Source organism: Trichechus manatus, unplaced genomic scaffold (genome assembly GCF_000243295.1).
Source record: "Trichechus manatus latirostris isolate Lorelei unplaced genomic scaffold, TriManLat1.0 scaffold00003, whole genome shotgun sequence".
NCBI classification, from domain to species: Eukaryota; Metazoa; Chordata; class Mammalia; order Sirenia; family Trichechidae; genus Trichechus; species Trichechus manatus.
Genome location: NW_004443939.1, coordinates 19,077,040 through 19,095,278, shown reverse-complemented (window position 1 = coordinate 19,095,278; position 18,239 = coordinate 19,077,040). Strand labels below are relative to the sequence as shown.

Genomic DNA, 18,239 nt, shown 5'->3' with positions numbered 1-18,239 from the left:
CAAAGATTAGACAGGCCCATAAAACAAAATGAGACTAAATGGGCACACCAGCCCAGGGGCAAGGACAAGAAGGCAGAAGGAGACAGGAAAGCTGGTCATGGGGAACCCAAGTTGGAGAAGGGAAGAGTGTTGACATGTCGTGGAGTTGATAACCAATGTCACAAAACTATATGTGTATTAATTGTTTAATGAGAAACTAATTTGCTCTGTAAACCTTCATCTAAAGTACAATAGGGGCCTTGGTGGTGCAGTAGTTACGTATTTGTCTGCTAAGCAAAAGGTCGGCAGTTCGAATCCACTAGCCATTCCTTGGAACCCTATGAGGCAGTTCTACTCTGTCCTGTAGGATTGCTATGAGTTGTAATCCATTTGAAAGCAATGGGTTTTTTTTTTTTTTTTTAAATTTCATTTAAAGTGCAACTTAAAAAATTTTAGAAAAAGGGAACTAATCATGAATATGGCTTGCTCCATAGACATCACGTCCTTCGGATCAGAGCCTGAACACACGTTAGCACATGGATAGTAGCTTTTATTATTTATAATAAGCATCAGACAGTATAAAACAGATGAGCAGTCCCACTGGCTCAAAAACTTTTCAGGCAGAAATGACGACTTTTCCATGCAAACCCTGCTTTGTATCATGGATGTGAGACTTAAATGGGAAAATCACAGGACACTGCCCACACTCTCCCCGCCCCCATCAGCTTCTGAAAACTGTCCCTGTGGATATAGATGCTTCCATGACTGCCCACCACCTGGCATCATGACTAAGGGACACAATGGGACCCTACCTACAACTAATCATCCCTGTCCAGGTAGGTACACTTAGGTGGTCGTCGTTGTTGTTAGGTGCCGTTGAGTTGGTTCTGAACTCATAGCGACCCTACGTACAACAAAACTAAACACTGCCTGGTTCTGTGCCATCCTCACAATTGTTGCTGTTTGAAACCACTGTTGCAGTCACTGTGTCAATCCATCTCATTGAGGGTCTTTCTCTTTTTCGCTGACCCTCTACTTTACCAAGTATGGTGTCTTTCTGCAGGGACTGGTCCCTCCTGATAACATGTTCAAAGTACCTAATAACAAAGTCTCTCCATCCTCCCTTCTAAGGATCATCTGGGTTGTACTTCTTCCAGGACAGATCTGTTTGTTCTTCTGGCAGTCCATGATAAATTCGATATTCTTTGCCAACACCGTAATTCAAAGGCACCAATCCTGTTGTATCACCTTTCTTTGGGAATGGGCAACACTATCAATCTCTTCCAGTCTGTTGGCCATGTAGCTGTCTTCCAGATTTCTTGGCATAGAAGATTGAGCACTTCCACTGTTGTAGCCATTTGTTGAAACATCTGAATTGGTATTTTGTCAATTCCTGAAGACTTGTTTTTCACCAGTGACTTCAGTGCAGCTTTGACTTCTTCCTTCAGTACCACTGTTTTGTGATCATATGGTACCTCCTGAAAAGGTTGAACATCGACCAGTTCTTTTTGGTACAGTGACTCTGTGTATTCCTTCCATCTTCTTTTGAAGCTTCCTGCATCATTCAATATTTTGCCAATAGAATCCTTCAGAGTTGTAACTTGAAGCTTGAAATTTTTCTTCATTTCTTTCACCTTGAGAAATGCCTAGTATGTTCTTCCCTTTTAGTTTTCTAACTCCAGATTTTTGCACATTTCATTATAATACTTTACTTTGCCTTCTCGAGTCAACCTTTGAAATTTTATGTTCAGCCCTTTTACTGCATCATTTCTGCCATTCACTTAGCTACTCTGTGTTCAAGAGTAAGTTTCAGAGTCTCTTCTGACATCTATTTTGGTCTCTCTTTCTTTCCTGTCTTTTAAATGACCTTTTGCTTTCTTCACGTATGATGTCCTTGATTTCATCCTACAGCTGATCTGGTCTTTGTTCATTAGTGTTCACTGCATCAAATCTATTCTTGAGATGGTCTCTAAATTCAGGTGGGATATACTCAAGTTGGTACTTTAGCTCTAGTGGACTTGCTTTAATTTTCATCAGCTTCAACTTGAACTTGCATATAAGCAGTTGATGGTCTGATCCACAGTCAGCCCCTGGCCTTGTTCTGACTGATGATATTGAACTTTTCCGTCTTCTCTCTGCACAGATGTAGTCTATTTGATTCATGTGTATTCCATCTGGCAAGGTCCAAGTGTGTAGTCACGATTTATGTTGTTGAAAAAAGGTATTTCCAGTGAATAGGTCATTGGTGTTGCAAAATTCTATGACATGTTCTCCAATGTCATTTCTATCACCAAGGCCGTATTTTGCAACTACTGATCCTTATTCTTTGTTTCTGCCCTTTGCATTCCAATCACCAGTAATTATCAATACATCTTGATTTTATGTTTGATCAATTTCAGACTGCAGAAGTTGGTAAAAAAAATCTTCAATTTCTTTATCTTTGGCATTATGGTTGGTGAGTAAATTTGAATAATAGTTGTACTAACTTGTCTTCCTTGCAGGCATATGAATATTACCCTATCACTGACCTGGCTGTACTTCAGGATAGATCTGGAAATAATCTTTTTGACAATGAATGTGACTCCATTTCTCTTCAATTTGTCATTCCCGGCATAGTACACTGTATGACTGCCTAATTCAAAATGGCCAGTACCAGTCCACTTCAGCTCACTAATGCCTAGGATATCTATTTTCAAGTGTTCCATTTCATTTCTGATGACTTCTGGTTTTCCTAGGTTCATGGTTCATACAGTCCACCTTCCGATTATTAATTATTAATGGAGGTTTGCAGCTGTTTCTTCTCATTTTGAGTCGTGCCACATTAGCAAATGATGTTTCCAAAAGCTTTACTCCATCCACATCATTAAGGTCAACTCTACTTTGAGGAGGCAGCTCTTCCTCAGTTGAATTTTGAGTGTCTTCCAACCTAAGATTCTCACCTTCCAGAACTGTATCAGATAATGTTCCACTGCTATTCATAAGGTTTTCTCTGGCCAATTTTTTTTTTTTTTTTTTTTTTTTAAGAACTAGATCACTAAGTCCTTCTTCCTAGTCTGTCTTAGTCTGGTTGCTCTGCTGAAACCTGTCTACCATGGGTGACCCTGCTGGTCTGTCAGTTTGTCATACTGTGTTGGCTTGCATATTGCTGTGATGATGGAAGCTATGCCACCAGTATTTCAAATACCAGCAGGGTGGCTTAGGTGGGCTGTAAGCTTAATGCTACATGTACACCGCTAGCATCATAGCTAAGGAGACAAAGAAAACTTCCTCTCCCAGCTATTTTATACTCCAGCCTATGTAATTAAATATATTTTTCTAACCCTGCTAACAAACATTCTACTGAATCATATCCTCCTAACTTCCTGAGGAAGGGGGAGAGTGGAGGGTGGCCCAGAACTGTATCTTTTTAATCCTGCTAACAAACCTCAGGCCTAGGGTGGGAGATGGGGGTTGTTCTGAGGCCTAAAGCTGCCAGCAGGAAGAGTAAAGGAGAAAACTATCGCCACCTGGCTTGTCTGAAGGACTGCCTCCTCACACAGCGTCCTTCATAGCCCCTAAATAACAGGACCGTGTCCCTTTAACTTGTGTGGTAAGGCACCTATTGCTGAGCCCTATGTACCGTGTACTGCATAAAAACCTTCTAATGGAGAATTAGATTTTTATTTCGGTTCATTACGCCTGGGTTTTCAGGCAATGTTCCGGATTTCATGGTTTCGTTTGTAATGAGTCATGGCCTGCTTGACAAACAAGAGAGTAATTAAACTAACCAGGTTATCAATAGAAGTTTGTGATGGATATCTTGCTGCATATGGTTATTTCATCTTCAGTAATAGCTGGATATCATAAAAGATTACGACCTGTTAGTGAGACAGGGAGAAAGAAAGATGAAAGCTTGTGGGAACAAGAGCAAAAATGCAATGTTACCTGTACCTCTCACAAGAAAGATGATGTCGTGATATTTGACAAATAAATGGTTTTTTATTTATAGATACCTTTTGTATATTTCAAGGAGCTCTACTAGCAGTGGTTAAAGTGTTAGACTGCTAACTGAAAGTTTGGCAGTTCCAACCCACCAGCTATTCCACGATAGGAAGATATGGCAGTCAGCTTCCATAAAGATTACAGCCTTGGAAACCCTATGGAGCAGTTCTACTCTGTCCTATTGGGTCGCTATGTGTCAAAATCGACCCGAATGCAACGAGTTTGTTTGTTTTATATATTTCATTGCCTTTATGGGGATTCATGAATCTTTGCTTAGCAAAAAAAGTTAAAATTATTAAATGATTTCTAATGTACACACACATACAACGTCAGAAATATATATATATAATAGTATATATATAATCTCATAATATTTTCTCATTCATACTTATTTGGTAGACATTCTTTCATTCTTTTTTCACCAAGTTATTAACAGGTACTCTGAAAAAAATATTTTTTTGTAATTATTTTCTCTAGAATTATAAATTGAACCTTAACTATGAAGACTAAAAACACCACAGAGAAATGGAGGTGCTATAATTTCAAAGTGAAGCATCACCCTTAATAGAAGATGATATATTTTCTAGGGAGTTTTTAAAGGGAAAAGCAATGTTCTGTTGTAAGAGTGTTTACATTTATTATATTCACTGCATATTGAAAAAAACATTAAAGCCTGTACTTTTTTATTGCTTTCCACAGAAGCCAAAAATATATCCAAGGTGCACATTTACTCAGGTCATTTGTCTGAATGAACAAATATTTTTATCTTCAAGGTTCCTGTTGTATTGAACTCTTTCCCATAGTATAATTTAAAATATGTATTATATTCAAAACTTGGTAGAAAAAAAAATTCATGAAAAGACACATGCATTCAACTCCTAATGTTTCTCTCCGAAACTTTTCCACTTATAATCTTCCCATCTCAGTCAATGAGAATACTAACCCTCCAGTAACTTAAGACAAATTAAGCCACCTTGACATCTCCCTTTTTTTTTTTTCCATCGCACTTCAAACTATCAAGAAATCCTGTTGGCTCCAGCTTCATAGTAGACCTCAAACCCAATCACTTCCCACCACACCACCACCTCCACTGTTACCACCATGGTCTGAGCTGCCAATGCCTCTTGTCTAGTTTACTGCAATAGCTTCCTAGCTTCCTACGTAGTTCCTCAGATTTTGTCCTGGCCCCCTGTATTAGTCAGGGCTCTCCGTGGAAATAGACCAATAGGATAGCTAGCTAACTCTCTCTCTTTCTCTCTCTCTATATATATAGTTTTATAGTTACAGTTATATATATAGCTGTATATATAGTTATAGTTACATATATACATATATTTACTTATATATATTTACATATTTATATTTGTATTTATATTTATATATAATAATTATTGTACACACACACACAGGCAGAGACACAGAGAGGGAAAGAGATTTTAAGGAATTGGCGCGTGTGATTGTGGAGACTGGCAAGTTTGAAATCTGTAGGGCAGGTCAGCAAGCTGGAAACATAGTCTTGAGTCTGAAATCCATAGGGTAGGCAGCAGGCTAGAAATTCAGGCAGGATTTCTATGTTACAACTTGAGACAGAATTCCCTTTTCTCCAGGAAATGTGTTTTTGCTCTTTTAGGCTTCCACTGATTGGATGGGGCCCAGAGGTATTAGTGAGGGTTGTTATTAGATAACTAAGACAGAATTTGGTACCAGGAGACTGGTTGATACCTACAATGTGGTGTTGGTTTTGGAATTGAGTAATGGGTACAGACTGGAAGAGTTTCAAAGTGCCTAATAGTGAAGGCCTAGATTGCCTTGAAGAGACTGCTGGTGGAATTATGAACATCAAAGGCAATTATGGTGAGAGCTCAGAAAGAAGTGAGGTGAGCTGTAACACCAGAGATGGTGCAGACAGTGAGAAGTAGCAGCAGAGAAATAGCAGCAGCAGAACCAGGAGACCGAAGCGAGACAGTGTGGGAGCCAACCCAGGAAGCAAGTGAGCTGATTGCCTTTTGGGCAGGAGGCTTCCTGTCAGAGTGGGATGCCTCCAGGCACTTATTGGTGCGGCTAGGCTTGCTGACCTATGGAGTGAGAGAGCCGAGTGCCTTATGGCCAAGGTTTACTGGCAAAGTGTGGTGCCTCCAGGCACTTATCGGTAGAGCTAAAGAGCTTTGTAACACTTACCCAAGCAGGACAGAGGCCAGGCTGGCCCAAGAGGCCTGAGGGACCAAGAGGCTGAGAGGCCAAGAAACCAGGAAGCAGAAGCTGAAGACACAAGGAGCACAAGAAGCAGACCTGCCTCGGTCTCAAAAGATAGGGTCACAACCTCTGGGTTCTCAAAGGGTGGAACCACAGCCTGCTGGGTTTCAAAGGGTGGAGGTACGGCCTCCTAGTTTTGAAAGGGTTAGATATTCACCAGTTTGGTTCAGAGTGTGAGGCTGCCTTTCACAAGTGCCAGCGGGTTGGGGCCAGATCTGCTACCCAAAGATGAGGGGCAGAAGAACGGGGCCTGCAGGGGCCAAGGGCGTAGGGTCACTACTGAGAGAGACTAGAAGAAGGGGTCTGCCCAAATCCAAGGGAGCTGAGGCCTGGAAGGCAGAGCTGAAGCCCAGGGCTGAGGGGCCTCCCCCAGAATCTGGAGAGTGTGGCAAACACCCAGAGTTTGGAGGGCAGGGCCATTACCTAAATGATCTCAGAACAGAGGATTCTTTTCAAGCCTTGAAAGCTAATGTAAATTGTTCTGCTGATTTGCTTGGTGCCTGTTATCCTTTCTTTCATCCCAATTTCTCCCATTTGTAATGGAAATGTCTAGCTTGTGCCTGTTCCACCTTTGTACTTTGGAAGCAGATAACTTGTATTCTAGATTTCACAGATGAAGAGGAATTTTACTCCAGGATAGAATTTGGACTTGGAGTTGATGTAAGGCTTTTGGGATGATAGGATGAGGTGAATGTGTTTTACACGTGTCAAGGACCTGAATTTTGGGAGGACAAAGGGCGTAATGTTATGGATTGAATTGTGTCCCCTCAAAATACATGTCAGTTTACATTGGCCATGATTCCCAGTACTGTGTAGTTATCCACAATTTTGTGATCTGATGTGATTATTCTATGTGTTGTAAATCAAAACCTCTATGATGTTAATGAGGCAGGATTAGAGGCAGTTATGTTAATGAGGCAGGAATCAATCTACAGGATTAGGTTGTATCTTAAGTCAGTCTCTTTTGAGATATAAAAGAGAGAATCTAGCAGAGAGGAGAGGGACCTCCTTACCACCAAGCAAAAAGAGCCAGGAGCAGAACATGCCCTTTGGACTTGGGGTCCCTGCACTGAGAAGCTTCTAGACCAGGGGAAGATTGATGACAAGGACTTCCCCCAGATTTGACAGAGAGAGAAAGCCTTCCCCTGAAGCTGGCTCCCTGAATTCGGACTTCAAGCCTTCTAAATTGTGAGAGAATGAATTTGTTGTTAAAGCCGTCCACTTGAGGTATTTCTGTTACAGCAGCACTAGATAACTAAGACAAAGGTAATTCCTTTATTTAGAGTCAACTGATTGTAAACGTTAATCACATCTACAAAATACCTTCACAGAAACATCTAAACTAGTGTTTGACCATTCAGCTGGGCACCATAGCCTAGGCAAGTTTACACATAAAGTAACCATCGTATCTCCTAGGTCTTTTCCCAGTACAGCAGCTGGAGTGATCTTTGGATAAAAAGTCAGATTGTTTCTCTTCTCTGTAATGTTCACAATTCCACTCACAGTAAAAGCCAGATCCTTAAAATGGCCTCCAAGGTCCTACCTGATCTTCTCATTTTTGCTTCTGTTTGGTCCTATTCCCTCATTGTGGAAGAGAAGACCTCTTTCTCCAGACTCCACACAGCTAACTCATTTATCTACATCCAGTCTTTGTTCAAATTTTAACTTTCTTAATGAAGCCTATTCAGATTATTCTGTATAAAATTACAATAAACTTCTTGCCCTAGTTCCTCATACACCTCTGAAAGTTTTTTATCATGATACTTACCACCTTCTAACATTTAATTTACTTATTTATTGAATTCACTGCTTATAGTCTGTCTCCCCATCTCCCACAATCCAAGCTTCATTATGCCAGGGAATGCGGCTGCTTTGTGCCTTGAGAAATGCCTGGCATGTAGCAATGGCTCTGTAACTATTTGATAAATAAATTAATGGCTATGCTACAAAAAAGATTTATAATCACGACTTTGTGCCAGACACTGTGCTTTGATCTCTGAATATGCAAAGATGAATCAGATATTTACCCTGCATTCAGGGTGCTGAAAGGGAAGACTGGCATACCCATAAGTAATTAAGATGCAAGATAGAAAGTATATGATATGAGAAGGTCAGATAAACTACTCAGAGAAGGAAAAGCTATTTCTAACCTAGGGCAACAGAAAAAAGTATGGACACCAAAAATGGGCTTTGAACCTGGGGGAATGAAGAAGACACCATACAAAAGACATCACTAATGCACTAAAAAAGCCCAGAGAATAGACAGTGAAAGACAGAATATTGGAATCCCAGGTTTTGGGTCAATATGCCTTCCAATCCAAATTCTGCAGCTAAGTAGCTGTGTGACCTTACACAAATTACTTAACCTCTCTGAGATTCAGTTTCCACATTTGTAAAACTGGGATAATACGATCTAGCTTGGAGTATTACTGTAAGGAAATCATGAACATCAAGCACCTATCCCAGCCTGGCTCCCAGTAACCACTCAATAAATGAGAATGATTATTGGAGTGTAGTTTGAGTGGTGTACAGATGAAGCAGTCACCTCACCAATGCCATTTTTCCAAGCAAGACCAAAAAATGTTTTGCATTTACTCTGTACTCTCTGGGAACATTCATCTATTGTCCAAGTTGAAAAATGAAGCTGTAAATGACTAATCTTGTATCTGAAGCATAAAATGCTGAAAATGTGATGCATTGGCCTATCAGGCATAAGACTGCTTTGAATAGAGAAGGAATAAAAATATATGTGTGTGATATTTCTGCAAAAGAATTTTTTTCTTTTACTTACGGTCATTTTTTTCTTTTCTTTTTTGTTTTTTCTTTCTTTTTTTTTCAGTTGCTCCTACGATTCAGGAAATTAAATCTGGCACCGTGACCCCTGGGCGCAGTGGATTGATAAGATGTGAAGGTGCAGGTGTGCCGCCTCCGGCCTTTGAATGGTACAAAGGAGAGAAGAAGTAAGGGCTTTGCGATTATTACTGCGTTTCAAGCACTTTGAGCTAATGTGTTTGTGTTTCAGATACTTACTTTAAGCAATTTCTTTAACTGGCTCGAGTGATTCTCAGCAGTCTCCTTGTGGGCAGGCAAACTGAAGGGGCCCACGTGGGAGGGATGAGTAGCTAATAGCATCCAGAAGAAATGTCCACTTTGGTTTATATGATCTCGGAAATGCCTGCAAATTTCCCAAATCGCCGATGCACTTCATCCCTTCCCCTCTCCTCTGAACCAGCACACATCCGCTTTTACTGGCAACCACGTTTATTTGGGAAGCAAACCAGCTCTTACAGGGCTTGGGCTCAGCTTCCAGGAGAGCACTTCAAAAGCAATCATTTTGGAGCTGCTGTCTCTGCCTACATTCCTTGCTAAGCCTCAGCCCTTTCACCCATCTTATTCTCCTGCAAGATATTTTCAAATTTTGTTTTATAGGACACTTTGTTTTAGATATTCTATTACTAAAGGGGCTGTTAAAGGACTAACCAAGGGGATTTTAGGGCTACTCGAAATTCAGCTCTGTGTGATCGTTACTCTTGAGAAGCCCCAGAAGCCTTGGCAAGAGCTGTTGAAGAAGGAAGACAGGACTTGACTACTTTCTCTTTACTTTCAGCCAGTAGGCTCATTCAAACCTCTTCAGCTGCTTTTATCAAGCCCTCAGAGAAATGTGGGACCCCTGTGGGTTAACTGGAAAATGTGATGCAGAGGATAGGGTATTATATTCATTACATATATTTTGCTTCAAACTAAGTAGGGATATATTCAAGAAAATGTTAGGTTGATCCGTATGAAATTGCCATTTCTAAGTCAAAAAGCCAGATATTAGCAACTTCATATTCTTCGACATATATGCATGGGGCTTACTTACTTGGTTCAAGGATAATAACTACATTTCATTTATTTCATTTGAATGTCTAAACAGAAAGCTGGTGAAATCACGTAAAATTTTGTATTGCCACAGTGGATGAAAATGGGTGGGATATAAGTGAATATTTCTAAAAGTGGAATAAAAAGACGATTTGGGAAAGATGTACTCAGCAATAAAAAAAAGAAAAAAGAAAGGCTATTCCAGTAACTATCTCATTTGTTCTTAACAACTGATTGCAGTTTTACCTAAACCTTTTCCTGCAGCAATTTTATATGCAACCTCTCCTAAAATTTGAGGTGTTCAATATTTCTTTTTACTTAATTTAATTAATTTTATTATTTTAAATTTGCCTGTTTATGGCTTTATGGGAGCCCCCAAGTTTTTGTACACTGAGCATCAGATAAATGTCTGTAGTCACTCTGTCCCCCCTTACGAGATTGTATAGCTGCCAATACAACCTTTCTCAAATTCTGATAACCCAGGTTGACAAGTTTTCGGTTTGTGATTGTCTATATGAACAAACATTCAGAAAAGTGGTCCTCAATCCTTTGTAAATTATGGAGCCTTTTGTTCAAATATCTTCTTATTTGGAAGCCCAAGAAGTAAATTTTATGAAAACAGCACTTTTCTGGTAGATGTGGGATGAATGGAGTCTTAATTCCACCTGTTAGAACCCTCTCCACATTAGGACACCACAGCAGGGATTCCCCAGATAACCCTGATTTTCCACAAACCACTGACTAAATGCCACTAACTTAGACTTATTTTACTTATTTTACATATAGTCTTTCACAGTCACTTTTTAATCTGTGCCATTCTTTTCTTAAAGACGAACAAACAGAACTATTCCTAGTAGTTTAGTTGAGAAATCCTTTGTTAAAGACTATTTTGTATCACATCTTTAGTGGGGTCATGTTTCAAATTTTCTCATTTGCTTTCTCTCTCTCTTTCCTATTTCTGAACTCAGTAACTATTGTTAAAAAAAAGGATACAATAATGATCCTTGTATGTCCTGGCCCACAGCAAATATAACAAAGGGACAACTGGTGCCCATAATCATAGCTTCAGGTTTTATTTATTTTCCCCCAAACAAGGAGAAGGGCTACAGCTTTTTTAGATTTTCAAAGGGGTTTAGAACCACTGCTCTAAAGGAAAAGGTAGATTTATTCTCCCCAACCAATCCCCCAATGCACACGTATGTGCATACACACACACACACACACACACACACACACACACCCCTAGGGAAAAATCGAAGAGTTACGAAAATCAAATGCACTTGTGAAAGGCAAAGGCATTTTCATTTCAGAGGAAAGCATACATTTATCATCTGTTAGCGTTATATTTGGGCAATTCCCAAATTCTTAAACACTACTGGAATATATAATTTCCCCTCAAAGCTATAGTAAAGCAAAGTTGATTATAGGCAGAGAGTAAGGGATAGGAGGATTCTGATTGCTGAATGGTGCTTATTACACTCATAAAGTGGGTATACCCTGCTAGCTTCAGGGACCAGGACATTCAAATGTTTACTTCATCAAAATATCTGTTTAACAGCACTTGCTATTTGACAGGCAATGTTCTAAGTTCTTACTTAATATTATTTGGTTTTATTCTCATAACAAACCAGTTAGACAGATTGGTGCTTGGGGAAGCCAAGGCACAGAGTGTTTAAGCATTTTGTCCAAGTTTACACAATCAGTGGTAGAGCTAGAATTTAAACCCAGCAAGTCTTCAGATCTCCTTGCAGAGTCCATGGATTGAGTCCTACATTATGGGACCTAATATAGGTCAAGGACCTTTAGAATCTATAAAACATAATTTGAAATATCAGTGTAAAATGCCAAGGGTAAATATCTCAGTAAAATCATGTCAGGTCAATTATGGATTGAAAAAAGAGAGAGAGAGACAGCACATACAAATAATCATTTATAATTTCCCAATTTATTTAACCAAGAACACAGACGTAATAGAATCAAGGTGGACCCACAGAGCAGAAAAATATAGCATGATTTGGAGTTGCTTATGTGACCACCAACGTCCCTAACCAGGAGCATAAAACTATCAGAAACCCTGTCAGAATGGATTAGAGTTTTGAAAGATCTGAGAAGCTTTATTTCTTAGAGATTTTTATGCTTGGTACTTAACAGAAATATTCAGAAATAACTTACACAATCAATTCATTTCTACTTAAGGGAGTGTTTGTAAAAATTCAGCTTCCTTAAACGAAGATCTTCATACAGAGGCTAGAACCAAAACAAAAATAAACACAAACAAAACACAGAAGCAGAGCTTGAGCATCCCAGTCTTATCTCTGCTTCTAGTTTCTTCGGCATCCTGTAAACTCCATTTCTGAGTACTGGGAATAACCAATGTGAATACCTTCAAATGATCACCGTCAAGGAAATCCTGTAAACCTTAGTACATTTAAAGAAAAAAATAAATACTTATTGAGGATAAACTGCTTTCCAGGTGCTTTAAATTCTGTTATCTCATTTATTGTTCGTAACTGACAACAAAGCTGAGACATACAGATGTTTAATAACCTGTCGAGAGCATTTAATTTTAAGTTGCTCCTAGGTTACATGTTATATGCTCTTTCCTTTGTATGCATTACCATTATTAGTTATCTACAGCTAGATAACAAACTAACCCCAAATTTAGCAGCCTAAATCACTTATTATTGCAAACAGTTTCTATGTGTTAGGAATCCAGGAGCAGTTTAGCAGGGTGATTCTAGGTCAGGATCTGTCATAAGATTGCAGTCAAGATGTCATTTGGTGCTGGTCATCTATAAGCCTGACTAGGGCTGGAGTATCCACTTCCAAGGTGCCTTACTCACATACCCAACAAGTTAGTGCTAGTTGTTGGCAGGAGGCCTCAGTTAATTGCCATGTGGATCTCTCCATAGGGCTGCTTGAGTAAGCTTATAACATGGCAGCTGGCTTCTCCCAGAGGTAGTGATCCAAGAAAGAGCAAGACAGAAAGAGCAAGACCTAGTCTCAGAGATCATGCTCTGTCATTTCTGCAATATGTTATTGTCTACACAGGGCAACCCTCTTCATAGGGTTGTTAAGAATTATCAGGTGCCATCTTCTGAGCTGGCTATCACACACTGCCTCCTTTATGTATGGTCTAATTTTTTTTTTTAATTAGAAACAGTATCCATTTGGCCTTTAGTTTGTTCCACTGTTTAGATAAGCATCATGAAAGTGCCTGAAGTTATATACTTTTTATTAAAGTATTACCCCTTGGAGTAAGATGGTGATTTTTTAAACACTACAGTCTCTAACAGCACACTTGACAGGGACAGTTCTTACAGACTTAATTTTACTCCATATGCATTTAAGTGTTTGTGAAATCTGAGCTTGCAGTTCAATTCTGTACCAAAAAAATCCAAACCCATTGCCATCAAGTCGATTCCGACTCATAGCAACCCTATAGGACAGAGTAGAACTCCCCCAACAGGGTTTCCAAGGAGTGGCTGGTGGACTCTTACTGAAGACCTTTTGGTTAGTAGCCTTTTTTTTCTTGATAGTAGAGAAGGTTGTTAAGAAGAAAGATACTCCTTGGACTCTATGAAAGGACAATTTTAGAACAAAGTACTATTAAGCAAATGGGGTTTTTGATGACATTAGATTAAATTAAATTAAACTAATTTATTGCTTGAAAACAATGCATCCACTTAGGATTAAGCCTAAAAACATAAATTATAATGGACTGACATTTATATAGATACTGTAAAAAACATAGGGTTTGCATCACTTTCTGAAGACAACCTTACCATATTGTCTTAGATCAAAATTTTGCTGTTTGCTTGCCTGGTTGAAATTCTTCCTGTTTTTCTAGATTTCCTCAAATCCAAGCCTGAGGCTTGGAAAGACATGCCCTCTGATTTCTGCTGATGATTTTAACTGCTCCAGGCTTTTTAAATAACATTTTATTCACTTTGCCTATTTTCAGCCAGGGGGCCAATTGTAGCAACACTTTTGGAAATTTTTAATCACTAGAGTATTTCTTTCTTAATCCTCCATGATAATTTAAAATAGGGATGCAAAAGCCACAAGTGAGGTAAATACAAATTACCCCCATAAATGAAAAGAAAATACATAGTAAAATGTTAAAATTTATCAACATGTCAGTAAAAAAATTAATGTACACCTAAAAAGTATAATTTTTACATTTAAAGTTGAGAGCCCGTATCTTGACTTTTTAAGCAATATATTTCAAATTTAATCTGTAGATTTTTATGTTGTCATTCTTTACAACAGATATCATTTCAGCAAACCTCTCATTTCAGAATCCTGTTCATTATTTAGTTTACATCAGTGTTATAAATAAAATGTGATGACCATCCTGTGTTACCATGTTCTGAAGGATTAATTATGTATGTGCACAAAACATGCATGCACTGATATGCACAGTATTTATACAGGTACCATTGAGTGGATAGCAAAATGTCTAAAATCACCCCTGTACAGTATGCCATGTTCACTTTACACAGAGGAATTATGACGTTTTTTAGGCAGGTTAATATTAGGTTTTCAGTCTAGAGAATAATAATTTTTCATTTTTGGCTTTACAGAGGTGAGCTGAACTTGAGAAATCATAATGAAGTTTAGTGAACTTTCCTTCTCCTGTTTCCCAGTCTACTAGATATTTACTACCTGACCTTCTAGGCAGGCTATAAATCTCATCTGAGTATTCACTTTGTTGAAGGAATATGAGAAAGTGGACTTCTCCCCTACTTCTATTTTCAAGGAAACCAGCAAAATGAGTTAAAATACTTCTCTGTATCTTCGATGAGCCCCTTTCTTTTCTGTTTTTCATGCAGTATATTTATGTCAAAGTTATGGATACATTACAACTGCATAACATTATATTCAAAGCATTTTCACATATGGTGGTCTTGCAAAATATTTCACTTACATAAATTCAACTCTTCAAGCTTTAGATGCTGAAGGAAAGAGATAGGAAAAGAGAAAGAGAAACATCGTAATAGTAAGAATTTAAATGATATCAGCTCGCTACCCTACTCAATGTGTTTAAGTATCAGAAACACACACATTGCTCCTTCGGTTGGTCTTTATTCGCATTTACCTCAGTTGGTGTGAACATCTCTCCATTCTATGTGAGATTCTAGTGTCAACGATGTGTATTTGATACAACATGGCTCTAAAGCAAAAGCCAACTACTCATCTGGTGCTCAACCATGGATTGTGGCGTAAAGTAGTGGTCAGCAACATTTTTGAGACATATATCCGTAGGTGTAAAATTAAAAACGTAGCAAAAACTACACATTTATTTGTAAATTATGTATATACATTTCTAAACTAGTATATTGCATACAGTTGTTGTTGTTAGGTGCCATTGAGTCACTTCTGACTCATAGGGAACCTGTGTTCAATAGAACGAAACACTGCCCTGTCTCTTGCCATCCCCACAATTGTTGCTATGTTTGAGCCCATTGTTGCAGCCACTGTGTCAGTCCATCTCATTGAGGGTCTTCCTCTTTTTTGCTGACCCACTACTTTACCAAGCATGATGTCCTTCTCCAGGGATTGGTTCCTCCTGATAACATGTCCGAAGTACGTGAGGTGAAATCTCACCATCCTCACTTCTAATGAGCATTCTGGCTGTACTTCTTCCAAGACATTTGTTCTTTCTTCTGGTTGTCCATGGTATATTCACTATGCTTCACCAACACCAAAATTCAAAGGCATCAATTCTTCTTCAGTCTTCTTTATTGCATATATTATCTGACCTGAAATAGATAATATTTAAAATATGAGATTAAAATGCAATATAAATGGCCATTCTGTTACTGAAGTACCACCTTGGGGTACCTGCATTCCATTTTGGAGACAGTTGTATCATAGTTTAAGGAATTTTCAAGGGCAATTTTGATGACATGCAACTTTTACCCTATGTGCTGACTTTGCCATTTAACACTGCATATGAGAGCCCTGGTAGTGGAGTGGTTAAGTTCTCTGCTGCTAACCAAAAAAGGTTGGCAGTTCAAATCCACGAGCTTCTCCTTGAAATCCCTATGGGGGCAGTTCTATTCTGTTCTGTAGGGTTGCTGTAAGTCAGAATCAACTCGATGACAATGGGTTTGGTTTTGGGTTTGGGTTTTATGATATAACTCACTGTGTATTATCTTACACACTCTTTGCATAATCCTAACTAGATTAGACATGAAAAAGAAAAATGAACTATACCTCAGAAAAGTAAAATGACTTGTTGAAGGGAAATACAGAACTGGAAGTAGAACGTAATTTTCTGACCCCTCTGCCAGGCTATTCCTCTCTAACTTTTTACACCACAACTTGGATTATTCAGAAGGGATGAGAAATATGTTTTCCCTCTCTTATCTTTTCAATTGGAAGACAATTCTTAACAATAATAAGCAGTTACATGTTTTCATTAGGAGCGTAGTGGAAATAGCCCCATAGCTGACCCAGTTTAAAAATAATTTTTCCTTGCTGAACATTTTACCTCTTCATTCAAAAAAAAAAAAAGTGCATTGAGTACCTATCATCTGTGAGATAATTTGAAAGAAAAAAAATTGAAAAGGAAATAAGTTCCTGCACTGAAAGAATTTGCATTTCTAACGTTATCTTAAATGTCTACCACTAAGGTATTTTATTAATTATTGTGATGATTTGTTACTCTTTTTAAAAACCAGTGTCTCATCACTCCTGTGATAACTCTGTCTTCTGAGGCCAGAGAGGTAAAGAGTGTATGTGTGAAATGAGTGGAAGCATTTCAGATACTGGAAACTGGGGAGCACATGCTTATTTAAAACATAATTGCATATTAGTATATTTAAAACTTGGGGCCAGTCAAACAAAGCTGACAGTAGGCCTACTCCAGTTTTCATACCTTGACTTAGAGTTTAGGACCTGTCATAAAAATCACCAAAATGAAATAAGACTAGGTAAGGAAACCCCAAGGGAACACTAAATTGAGTCCTATGAAAGTACACAGGAAGAGTCTATTCGACTCAAATCTGAGGAATAAGGAAAGCTTTGGGTTGGGGTGTGGGAGGTGGTTTTGGGGCTGGACACCAAATGATGAGCAGCATTTTAAAGTACTACAAGGACTCGAGGATAATCATGGGCAAGAAAAGAACATGGTCAGTGGTGTGTAAACATTGTGTGGAGAGTTTCATATGCCTTGGATTGCAGAAAGTGAAACCAGGTGTGATAACAGGTAGAGCTGGAAAGGCATCTTAGGGCATTTCTAAAATGCCATGATGTCGTAGTTATCTAGTGCTGGTATAACAGAAATACCTCAAGTGAATGGCTTTAACAAAGAGAAATTTATTCTCTCACAGTCTGGGAGGGTACAAGTCCAAATTCAGATCACCAGCTCCGGGGGAGGCCTTTCTCTTTCTCTCTCTGTCTGCTCTGGGGGAAGTTCCTTGTCATCAGTCTTCCCCTGGAGCTTCTCAGCACAGGACCCCAAGTCTAAAGGACACACTCAGCTCCCGGCTTTTCTTTCTTGGTGGTAGGAGGTCCCTCTCCTCTCTGCTCGATTGCTTCTTTTATATGTCAAAAGAAATTGACTCATTATACAACCTAACCCTGTAGATTGACTCCTGCCTCATTAACATAACTGCCTGTAATCCTGCCTCATTCACATCATAGAGGTTAGGATTTACAACACATAGGATAATCGTGTCAGATCGCAAAATGGTAAACAATCACACAGAACTGAGAATCATGGCCTAGCCAAATTGATGCACATTTTTGGGGGACACAATTCAATCCATAACACATGGTAAGACATTTGGACCTGATTTCATAGGCATGGGTAAGCCATTGGAAAACTTTTCAACAAATGTGAAGTGAGTCAATTCTTATCTTAAGAAAATGCTTCTGGGATCATTTGGGAGGAATGGATGGGAAAAATGAGAAATATGACTTAACCAGAGAATTTGCTGTGCAGTTAAAAAGTAGAGAGAGAAATGTAGTTTTGTACATTTCAGTGACTCATTAGGTACAAGAAAAGAACAAGTTGAAGATAATTCCAAGTTTTCTATCTGGATAACTAGATGACTGATGAAGCCATTAGCTGAGGGAGGGAACACAGAAAAAGAAGTTTTATGTGTGTGTGTGCGTGTGCGCGTGTGCATGCACCTGTGTGAAAATATACACAA

The 18,239-nt window shown here is 38.8% G+C and overlaps 1 protein-coding gene across 2 annotated transcripts in view; it reads left to right on the top strand.

Annotated features, from left to right (window-relative positions):
- The window catches only part of NEGR1 (neuronal growth regulator 1), a 1,035,705-nt gene that overhangs the window by 787,660 nt on the left and 229,806 nt on the right, over window positions 1–18,239 (top strand). For both annotated transcript variants that reach the window (XM_004369060.1, XM_012555400.1), the window contains one exon: window positions 9,053–9,173. In XM_004369060.1, coding sequence (XP_004369117.1) covers window positions 9,053–9,173 — 121 coding nt within the window. The remainder of the gene's footprint in view (window positions 1–9,052; window positions 9,174–18,239) is intronic.